Source organism: Filicampus tigris, chromosome 12, assembly GCF_054856515.1.
Source record: "Filicampus tigris isolate MCC_2025a chromosome 12, RoL_Ftig_1.0, whole genome shotgun sequence".
Classification (NCBI taxonomy): domain Eukaryota; kingdom Metazoa; phylum Chordata; class Actinopteri; order Syngnathiformes; family Syngnathidae; genus Filicampus; species Filicampus tigris.
In genome coordinates, this window is record NC_141228.1 from 1,771,447 (window position 1) to 1,783,630 (window position 12,184).

At 41.4% G+C, this 12,184-nt stretch overlaps 1 protein-coding gene across 24 annotated transcripts in view; it reads left to right on the plus strand.

Moving 5' to 3' along the window:
- The window catches only part of lrrc7 (leucine rich repeat containing 7), a 217,932-nt gene that overhangs the window by 97,610 nt on the left and 108,138 nt on the right, over positions 1–12,184 (plus strand). For all 24 annotated transcript variants that reach the window (XM_086047845.1, XM_086047838.1, XM_086047837.1 and 21 more), the window contains one exon: positions 1,230–1,432. In XM_086047845.1, the coding sequence (XP_085903971.1) occupies positions 1,244–1,432 (189 nt within the window). In that variant the 5' untranslated portion in view covers positions 1,230–1,243. The remainder of the gene's footprint in view (positions 1–1,229; positions 1,433–12,184) is intronic.

The following is a 12,184-nucleotide window of genomic DNA, read 5'->3' on the forward strand; positions in this document are numbered from 1 at the left end:
TGGTCCATCCTTTTAAGATAAACAGTCTTGCTGGATCTGGTCTTTTTTATTTGATTTAATGTAGCCAGGCCTATGACAAATAACCATCCTCACACTGTTCAAGTTCATCTGTCTATCATGCTAACTCATTTGTAATTGGAAATGAGTGTGTTAAATAAAAAGATTAAGCTGCGGGTCTCTGAATGCTCGTCTCACACTTCATTCCCTCTTCGATTCAGCTCCTCTTTGGTGTCTATTTTTTTATTCCCAATGCTATGAACTCATCTCCTCTCTTCGACCCTCATCATGCACAGTTTTACATTAAACAAGAAAGAGGTCGCAGTGGTCATAGTTCTTTCTTCTTTCTATAAAAAAGGCTGGTCTTACACTTTCATTTGATGACTGTAGGATACATGATTAGCCTCCGATTGCCATTTTTCGTCTGAAATTCACAAAAAGTACGTTTAAATTAAAATACCATTCAGCTCCTTCATTTTTCAGTCAAGTTCTAAAATATGTTTTATTGCATGCATTAACCATGGAGTTGTTTGTGTTGTGGAGAAGGTCAAGTTGCAACAGGAAGGTATTGTGTGGCCTTTCTGATGGAGTTTGTAATAAATGCAAGAGTGGAAAGCAGACGAGACGACAGGCTATTAAATTTGAATATGATGGAGGCAAGATTCTAACAGGGTTGTACAGATGATGTGTATTAATAATAGGCCAAACCACAAAAATTGTGTGAAATTTTAAAAACAAATTCTGTTTTCAGGACTCCCTGAAAAATATGGAATGAAATTACTTTTAAATTGCTTTATTTGTGTGGTCCAATCAAATTGTTCTTGAAAATCAAATTAACTAAACTAGCCTGCATGGACAAAAATTATGGTACTCTTAACTTGGCATTTCGGGATGTTTCACTTTAAAGTTCCATGCTGATCAGTTATAGTAATTTAGGATAAAATTGAGAATGTCATAATAATGAGACTGGTGTCCATGTACAAAGATACTGTATACTGTATCATGGTCCATTTATATTTCAAGCATGAGTTTTGTTTTCTAATAAGGATTCATTCCAGAAATCATTTGATCTGAAGCCATAAACTCAGTCTGTTGTTAAGGGATCAGTCCAGGGTGAGCTCCACTTGTTTCCCAAGTATGATTGTCTAGGCTCTATGATGCTGAACAGTATATGTGGTATAAAATAATGAAATTCACTCAATACTCTTTTTTTTCTCTTTTTGTCTCTATAGTACAGTGTCTGGAAATGACAACAAAAAGGAAGCTGATTGGCCGGCTGGTGCCATGCCGTTGTTTTCGTGGGGAAGAGGAAGTGATCTCAGTGTTGGACTACTCTCACTGCAGCCTGCAGCAGGTCCCCAAAGAAATCTTTAGCTTTGAAAGAACTCTGGAAGAGCTCTACCTTGATGCCAACCAGATTGAGGAACTACCCAAGGTAAATCTGAATGTGAAAATGTATGATACATCAGATTTCTGACCTTCAAATTTGATTTTCAGCTCTACATTTTAATTTGCAGACAACATCTGTTTTCTGCTTACACTGTTATATGTATGTATGTCTATGCTATAATAGTTACTTAACCTCGTGTTCAGCTCTTCAACTCTTCGGGGCATTTCACTCTAGCACCCTTTAGTCTGTTGGCAAACCATACATATATATTTTTCCATTGGTGTGGTTTGTTTAGTCTGGTGTTTTGTTTGTACAGTGCTACATAATAATTATGGTAAGAAAGTAAACCGACTTCATTCCGATCTAATGCCCAATTGATTGAGACGACATAGATGTGACTACAAGAAATGTAAAAAATATTCAAGTTCATTACCCAAGTCGAAGTATAGATATTGGATATAGATATATAGAGTAGATATTTAAAAAGACTTCAGTAGAAGTTGAAGTATCAACTCCATCTTTTTATCCATCCATCCATTATGAAAACTGTTTATCCTCACAACATCAATAATACTGTATAAGCATGAGCCTACCCAGCTGTCTTCGGGCAGTAGGCGGGTAACACCCTGAACTGGTTGCCAGACAATCATAGGGCATGTCATATAAGGTCTATATGCACTGGACTTTACAACAGTAATCCGACGTGCCGTAAACAGCTGCTAATAGGTTACTGTGTCACACCCACGAACAAGCTCATGGCTCATATTATTGATGTTACGCTATATGCTTGACTGTACTGTGTTTCCCGAGAGACAAGTAAAGCTTTGTTGACAGCTTTAAATACTTTTGCGGACATTGGATTACTTTACATGGTGTCAGAAGTTGGCAACAGATGTGCAGCTTCGCGAAAATGGCAAAGTTTAACCCCCCAGGAAACTTTGCCTTCGACCGCCCGACGGATTGGGCTGACTGGAAGAAACGGTTCCAGCGTTTTTGAGTGGCTACGAAACTGAATAAAGAGGACAGCGAGGTACAAGTAAGCTCTCTGATATACGTCATGAACCTGGAGGCAGAAAATATTTTCAAAGCATTTACTTTTGCAGACGAGGCGGAGAAGATGAAATTCGACGTCGTGTTTGGAAAATACGACAAATGCGCGAATAGGAATGTTATCCACGAGCGAGTGTGTTTCCAACAGAGAGTACATCGACCCAGTGAGAAAGTCAAAATGTTTATTAGAGCTCTATATGAACTATCAGAACATTGTGACATTGTGACACACAGAGGAACACATCAGAGATCGCTTAGTGGTGGGAATCAGTGACAAACTGCAGGTAGAGACACAGCTCACACTCACCCAAACTATTCAGGCTGTACGCCAGTCCGAGAAGGTGATAAAACCAGTGCACCAGCAGGGAGAAGCGTGCACAGCGGTGCAGGAGGTCTCACACGCTAAATCCACATACAAAGGAGAACAGCAGTGGAAAAATAAAAAGCAAGCAAGTGTGGATCACATGGAGCCAAAATGTGGAAGATGTGGCAAAATAAAGCACAGGGACCAAAGTAAATGTCGAGATATGGAATCTACATGCAACAAGTGCAAAAAGGTGGGTCACTGGGAAATAATATACCACAGTAAATCCATCAGAGAAGTGACAGATGCAGAGACTGTTACAAAGACACCATCCTTCCTTGGGGCTGTCACAGACACTAGCAGAGAGAGTGATCAATAGACTGTAGAAATTGTCATTGGCACAAGTTACATTTAAAATTGATACTGGGGCAGATTTAAACGTCATGGAGAAAGAGACATTCAACATGTTAGTCCCTGAGCAGAAACTTGTGCAGTACAATATTCCGCCAATGAACAGCCCTGGTGGTCAGTTAAACTGTGTTGGAAAATTCCAAGTAAATGCAAAGTACAAGGAAAAGGAATACTCATTTCCTGTGTATGTGATCCACAGCCAGACGTCTAATAACCTGCTAGGCAAAGAGACAGCATGTGCAATGGGGCTGGTGAAACGCATTGAAGAAGCGAACAATGCATTTGGCGATCATGGAACTCGAAAGACAGAGCCAGTCAAAATAAAACTTAACGATAACGCAGAACCGTATGCAGTACATATGGCTCGACGAATTCCCCTGCCTCTTTTGGAGAAAGTAAAAGAGGAATATCAGCACATGGAGAAAAATGGGGTCATTGAAAATGTAACTTAACCAACAGACTGGTGTGCACCTATGGTGCCTGTCCTGAGACGAACCGGCCAAATGTGCATCTGTACAGATTAGAAAAAGTTAAATGAGGCTGTGAAGAGAGAGAGGTATGTCCTCCCAACCGCTGAGGAAATCACTGCAAAACTGTGTGGCGCCACCATGTGTACGTCACTGGATGCGGCCTCATGTTTATGGCAGATACCTCTCCATCCACAAATCAGCAAATTAACCACATTCATTACGCCTTTCGGTAGAGACGCATTCAAGTGTCTGCCTTTCGGCATCATTAGCGCTCCGGAAATCTTCCAGAGGAAAATGACAGAGACTCTGAGTGATCTTGACGGAGTGGCCATCTACATGGATGACGTACTTGTGTACGGCGACACACCAGAGCAGCATGATGAGCTCCTATGCAAAGTAATGGAGAGAATCAAGTCGACAGGCATGAAGTTGAACAGAGACAAGTGCGTGTTCAGAAAAAAACAACTCCACTTCCTGGGTCAGGTGATTGACAGGTCTGGAGTAAAACCTGACCCCGACAAAGTGAAAGCCATCAAATAGCCGCAGAATGTCCACGATCTGAAACGCGTCCTAGGTATGTTCAAATACTTGGAAGTATATTCCTCATTTGTCAACAGTTGGCCAGCCCTTACACGAACTGTTGAGATCCAAGACCACATGGATGTAGGGCCACCCGCTGAAGGAGGCATTCGAGCATATCAAAGACATTCTGTCTACATCTCCTGTACTCAAGTTCTATAACGTGAACCGACCTACTGCTGTATCAGCGGATGCAAGTAGCTATGGCATTGGAGGCGTGTTGCTAAACCAACATGATAGAGACTGGAAACCGGTTGCTTACTGTTATCGCCGCTTGTGAGATGCCAGAACCAGATATGCCCAAATAGAAAAAGAATGTCTGGCGAGTGTTTGGGAGTACGAAAGGTTTGAGAAGTACCTGGAGAACTTCAAGTTGGTCACCATAAACCTCTGGTCCCGCTGATAACCAAAAAGGATCTGGAGGATGTTCCTATATGTTGCCGAAGACCCTTGATGAGACTTATGAGGTTTAGGCCTACAGCTAAATATGCACCAGGAAAGACTCTAAGTGTAGCTGATGCACTCTCTCGTAGCCCATTACAGTGCACAACAGAGGTAAGTGACACTCATTCAAATGTAGAGCGTTACATTGCAGCCCTCATCACCAGCATACCAGTCACACCACAAAATCTTGAGGCCATAAAGCGAGCCACTGCAGCTTACAGTAACTTGAACATGCTACTGTAATATATCAAGCCAGGTTGGCTTATGTAGGAAATGTCCCTATTGCCATCAGAGACTACTACCCAATTAAAAATGAACTGTCAGAATACAAAGGGATTGACGCAAGAGGGTGTCGTATACTAATTCAAGCCCCGTTGAGAGGCGACATCTTGGATTGGATCAATGATGGATATCAGGTCCTAAAGGTCTAGATAGACCAATCCGACGTTGGCCAACTGTGTCGGGCCGGCTGTCAAGCATGTCACTTTGGAAAAATACACGACAACGACAGACAGCGCTGCCCATTAAAGTACCTTCTGCGCATGCATTAGATGTAATACCCTTCCATACCGTCGGCGGCGGTATTATTTCTCATGGTTAGAAAAATCCCAACCGGAAAGCTATTGGCCGGGGGCGGATTATAAAAATGTAAACAATGCATTCAGCTATATTCTTTGCTCACAATGAACTCCCACGCGAAGTAAACCCTCACGTTCTTGACAAGTTATCGTGAAATACTTAAATTGTTGCTCTTGCTCTTGCTTTTGTACTTGTAAGAAGATTAAGGCAGCAAAGGCGTGCTCACTGTTTATCCACATTTGTCACTTCCTGTTGGTGCTCCGAGCGCTGATTTGCTAGCTAACAGCCAATCAGAGTGACCAAATGTCAGGACTCACAACGCCGATTCAACATGTTGAAATGCCCACCAGACGCTTCCTGGCGGGTCACTACACCAAGCAGATGGCGCAGTCAGACGCCACGACGCTTCATGACCTCCGACGTCGGATTAGTGTATCTAGGCCTTAACTAAATGCAGAGAGCGGGCCAATGCATCAGTGTGGTGGGCCGGAATCTCCACTGACATCGAACTGAAAGTGGAGTCCTGTCAAACCTGCCGTGAGGAGCCCCTCATCTCAACTCCTCTGCCTGACAGACCTTAGCAAAGACTTGCAATCAACCTTTGCAATTATAATAAGGACACCTACCTGGTAGTGTCAGATTACTTCTCCACGTTCATTGAGATACTCCACATGCCAACAACTACTGCCTCACAGGTCGTGCTGAAGCTGAAATCACTCTTTGCTTGCTATGGCTGCCCAGACCAGGTTGTTTCGGACAGTTCGCATGCGAGGAGATCCTGGAGTTTTCTTGTGAGTTTGACTTCCAACACATTACCTTGAGCCCGCATTGTCCACAAGCCAACAGGCATGCTGAAAGGGGAGTACGAATTGCAAAGAGGATTCTGAAACAGAAAGACCCTAATTCGCTCTCATGTGCTACCGTGCCACCCCATGCGTCACTACAGGTGTAAGCCCATCAGAACTGCTTATGAGGAGAAGGATCAAAACAGCACTCCCAACGCTTGAGTCGAACCTCCTACCCCAATGGCCAGATCTGCATGCCGTAAGGAGTAAGGATGCAAGGGAGAAACAAAAACAAGCCTTCTACTTCAATCAATGTCACGGCACAATACCTTTCCCTCTCTTGAAAACTGGAGATTCTGTTCATCAGAATGTTTGGGGCCCGCTGCCGTTACTGTTGACAGCACTACCCCAAGATCCTATGTCATCGAGACGCACAAGGGGGCGACTCTGAGACGCAATCTGCAGCAGCAGTCGTCACCTGCTGTGCATGCATGTTTCTTCTGCAAATACTCCAGCCCCACCGCTTCAACATCCTCAGCCAGAAGCTCCAGTTCAACAGGCTGAAACCCCACCAGACACTCTGTTGGTGTTTACCCAGACGTGTTTACCTCGAGCATAAGATGGACAGCTATTCACGCGGTCCGGTAGGCTGAGCAGGCCAGTAGATCTGTAAGGGTTTACGAAGAACGCTGCCCGAAATAGAATCAATTTAAATATGTTGTTTATAAGAACCAAAAAAACAATTGTGAAAAAAAAAGTTGAAGTGAAGGTGATCACTTGCGCTGATTTATATAGCTGTTCATGTATTCAGAATTTTTGTTAATGACAAGTATTTTTTTTTAACACTGAGAAAATAAATGTTTGTTGTGATATGTGTAAGAAACAAAACCGAAAAAAAGGGGGAGATGTCACATAAGGACTATATGCACTGGACTTTACGATAGTAATCTGACATGCCGTAAACAGCTGCTACTGAGCCAACAGGCTCATGCTTATATTATTTATATTACCGTTTATGGTTGACTGTACAGGGCACACATAGACAAACAACAACCATTCACACACTCACAATCTCATTAGCACCCATCCATCCATCCTCCTCGAATGTCAAAATAGTCCCATCGCGGCTATATATGCCCTTTACTTGTTTTGCTCCTTATCTGCCCATACTTTAAACCCTGCATCCGTTTTCCCTGGGCTAAAAAAATTATTTCCCCAGATTGGGCTGAGGTACGAAAAGAAAGAGCCATCTTTAAGGTACCTCCTGACTACCTGCCAGACATTATTCATGTTCTGTACAATAGGATTGGAGCAAGATCTTTTCACTTTTTCAGGCTTATCTGAGTACAAATAAGCACAGAGGGGAAGCTTCAAGGAATTTGACTCAATGTCCCTCCATGGCAGGGATCCCTCTGCAGTAAAATAAAACATGAGTGTCCTCAGCTGTACAGACCAGTAATACCATAGAACATTGGGGCACTGCAAACTACCTCTGTCATAGGGCAAGTATAAAAGGGATAGACAAAGCCTGGGTCTTTTATTGTTCCATATAAAATCATTGAATAACTTTTCAATTTGGGGGAAAAAGGCTTTGGGAGGTGGCAAGGGGATATTTTGAAGTATAGGACCTTAGGAAGTATGTTCATTTTAAGTATGTTGATTCTACCTATTAGAGAGATATGGAGGCTTGACCACCTTTCAAGAGTCTTGGAAATTTGTGTAAATGCTGGGTTGTAATTAACATTCACAATGTTATCTAATTTAGAGGTAACTTGAATACCTAAGTAAGTAAAGGAATCCACTATTGCAAAGTGCCGAGCCGGACTCGGTGGATTAATCCCCTGTTCTGAATTGAGGAACATTAGTGATGACTTCGAATTATTAATTTTATAGCCTGAAACTTTTCCGAATGACTTGATTAAATTCAAACGGGAGGGAATAGATTTGTACAATTTCCTAAGAAATAAAATATCATCTGCATAAAGAGCTATCCGATGGTCAGTTTGTCCTATCCTAATACCTGTAATCATGTCATGATCTCTTATCGCGATTGCCAATGGTTCTATTTCAGACGTGTATAGTTTTTTGGAGAAGATTCTAAATTCATCATTTATCAATTAAGGATCGATAATGGAATCCCCATTATTAATTTTAAGTCTGGTGATAGATCTCTCAGTTTCTAGTTGTTTTATTCTCCACGCCAGAATTTTCCCCGGCTTTTCCCTTTGATCAAAAATACTTTGCTTGAGCCTCAAAAAATTAGCAGCTGCTTTCGATGCTGTGATTTCAATGTATCGTGCTCTCAAAAGTAGCAGATTCTGATGAACCTTGGGGCATGGATTGTTGAAATGTGTCCTGCAATGTTTTAATTTTTGCCTCCAACAATATCACTTTTTGTTTAGCTTTTTTCGATTTAGAACTTGTTAAATTAACTACCCCAAATTTTTTACTTGACTTTAAAGGGAAGTCAACCCAAACATATTTTTTTCAAGAATATGTTCTTTGCTAGCCCACTAGTTGAAACAAGGCATTCTGATAAATTTTGCGTTTGTGGAATAAGAGTTAATCCACTTGTTTTTAGCCATCTCTGGGGGCAGCCATTTTGCCACTTCTGTCGTTGGATTTTGCTGCTTAACTCTGATTCCATGAGAGCATGTTAGACGTGCTACCTGCCGCCCATCTCATGTAGCAATGTCGGCACTCAACTTTGGGACTCCTTCACATACCTTTCCCCATCGCCGATTTTAACAGAAAAGCCAGAATGTTGCCAAACAGGAGACCACAGTGTAAGCGGGGACCTTCAAGCTCTGGCTCTTTTCTGGCTATCTCTTTTGTGCCGCCACTCTCGTCTCCCGCACACAACAGTCAGCGTCCGTGCGTAAGGTCGCGCTAATAAGTGGACTGAACCGAACGCAAGTGGACCGAACCGAACATGCCATACTGAAAAGTATTAATACACCGGAATGTACCGTTAGACCCCTAATATATGTATGTATGTATGTGTGTATGTATATTTATGTATACCCCTAATGTATATATATATATATATATATATATATATTTATGTATATATGTGTCTATATATGTATGTATGCGTGTATATATATGTATGTATGTGTGTATATATGTATGTATGTATATGTGTATATATATGTAAATGTGTATATATATACGTATATGTGTGTGTATATATATATATATATATATATATATACGTGTATATGTGTGTGTATATATGTATATTTGTGTGTAGATACGTATATGTGTGTATATATATATATATATGTATGTGTATATATATATTTATATATATATATATATATAAATATATAGATAATATATAAATATATATGTATATATGTGTCTATATATGTATGTATGTATGTATATATATGTATGTGTATGTATGTACATATATATATATATATATATATATATATATATATATATATATATATATATATATATATATATATATATATATACACATGTGTATATATATATATACACATGTGTATGTATATATGAAAAACTTTTATTGTATTCATGCTGCACCATATCTGAGGGGCACAAATATAGTAAAAGTACAGTCAATTTTCAAATAGTATTTTCTAGCTTTTCCCTAATATCTTGCCTGTCCCTAAAGTGTGTCACTACCGAAACACACAATTACGGAAGAATAAAAATAATTCTACTAGCTGATTCTATTTTTTTCCATTCCCCCTCTACAGAGTATTTTTATAAATCAATATCTATGGTTTTGACATCAAAACCAATCAAAATGAATTTTTAACAGAATTTAATATGACTTTTTCCTAAATAAATCAAAATTTCTGTGCTATTTTTCATTGTAAAATGTAGAAAGTTGATCATATTGACTTCAAAAGTCATCATTAATTAAAACAAACATATCCTTAAACAATCATTATCAAAAATTGTTGGTTGATAATTCAATACTTTTTAGTTTTGTTAAAACATCAGTTTTTTTGGTCGTGACTGCAACATTTCAGTAATGACCATATTTTTGCTGCTGTTGCAGTAATACTTTGTGTGAGGGTAGCATTGTAATCACTGCTATATTTTAACTTTTAACATGTATTATAACTAATGAAACATTATTTTTTCCATTTTCTACTGCTTTGTGCTGTACTCTGTGTCGCAGGGGATTGGAGTTGATCGCAGCTGACTTAGGGCATAAGCAGGGTACACGCTGGACCGGAGTCCCTGATAGTGTAGTGGTACACACGCCTGAGTTGTGTGCGGGCAGCGTGGGATCGATTCCCGCTCAGTGACAGTGTCTATGTGTGCCCTGCGACTGGCTGGCGACCAGTTCAGGGTGTAGTCTGCCTTCGCCCATTGACGGCTGGGATAGGCTCCAGCAACTCCCCGCGACCCTGTATCGGATAAGCGGTTTGGAAGATGATGATGATGACGCTGGACCGGTCACCTGTCCATCACAGGGCTCTTCATCATTGAAAAACTGTGGTTTAACCTTCCATATGAAAATTTAATTGGGATGACAAACATTTTTGTAACATACATTTCCCTGTATATATGTTCCCTCGTTTCCGGCGCCGCGCGAGTGGCAGCCCGCTACAGCAGCTCCGGCTCACCGGTGAGCCTTTTCGTGTGTTTTTGGACCTTACTATTACGCTACCTCATACCTTTTTCACATAGTTGATAGTCGTAAACTTGCGTAGCAATGGACACCCAAACTGCGGTATTCTTGCTGCTGCTAGTGGCTATTTTTTGCGCGATCGTGTCCGGCAACTTGGCTCGGAGCCGCGCCCCCATTGTTTTCTGCCGGAATCAGCTGTTAGCACTCCGTGCTAACCCCGCGGCGGCTCCCGCGGCGGGACCCAATATCCCCCGTGTGCTGAAGAGGAAGAGATGGGGATCTCACGGGGAAGACATCAGTAGTATAACGGACACTGTTACAGACTATATACATTTCTGCACGGAGAACACCATACTCACCAGGACAGTAAGGTGTTTCTCCTGAAGGAGAAGAAGAGGGCTTTTACGTCAGGCAACAAAGAGGAACGGAAGATTGTGCAGCGCCAGCTGGGGAGGAGGATCAAAGAGGGGAAAAGGTCCTACAGGAAGAGGATGGAGGAGCAGCTGCTACAGAATAATTTAATTGGAATGCCAAAAATTTTTGTAGCATTGGAATGCCAAACATTTTTGTAGCATACATTTCTCTGTATGTATGTTCCCTCTCGCGCTGTTTTTTGAGAGACATCCGGTGGTCTTGTCTTTTCCTCCATGCTCTTTTGACTTTCCTTTGCTCTCTGCTGGATTATTCATTGGTAAACTTCAGCTTCCCTTCTTCCTTCCATCTCTTATTTTTTTCTCTTTTCTTTATTCCTAGTATTTTCACGAGTATAAGGCGCATTTAAAAGTCAAAATTTTTCTCCAAAATGGACGGTGCGCCTTATAATTCAGTGCGGCTTATGTGTGCACCGAGTTCCAATATCTGTGATTGTTATGTGACTTTGTTGAGCGCTGCGTTTGACTGGGAGCATTTGCTGCCAACACGCTGGTTACATAGAGAAAAGGTGGACATGAATGAGGACACCATGTGGACGTTATAGGGAGAAGGGTGGGCGTGACAGAGGACGCTAAAGCACGCCCCAGTAGGTATCAAGTGCCGGTATACGCATTCATTGTGCACAAATACATTGAAAATGGCACCCACGAAGAGACACGCCTACAAAGCACAGTTCAAACTGCAAGCTATAGGCTAGAGAGAGAGAGTGAGAGCAAAAGCGCTTGCAGAAGAAATGAAAATTGAACATTGCTTTGGCCCAACTCGGTTGGCATTTATTTGAACATGCATCTTATCAGCGTCAACAACCTGTTACACATTTGGCTTCCACTCTCAACAGTGTGTGATTGCCCCACATTGGTATAACTGATAACAACAACATATCACATTGTTACACATCCCGACAAGGACCACCGTGGTGCAGCATTTTTCGTCAGATTACAAAGAAAAGCTGGCCATCTTCCGCTGCTACTGTAGCAAAAAGCCATGGCCAACCACATCATCAACATGGATGAGGTGCCGCTCACTTACGATGTCACGTTGAACCACACTGTGGAGAAGAAGGGGACCAGCACGGTAACGATACCACAACGGGGCACGGGAAGTCGGCTTTGACTGTTGTGCTTG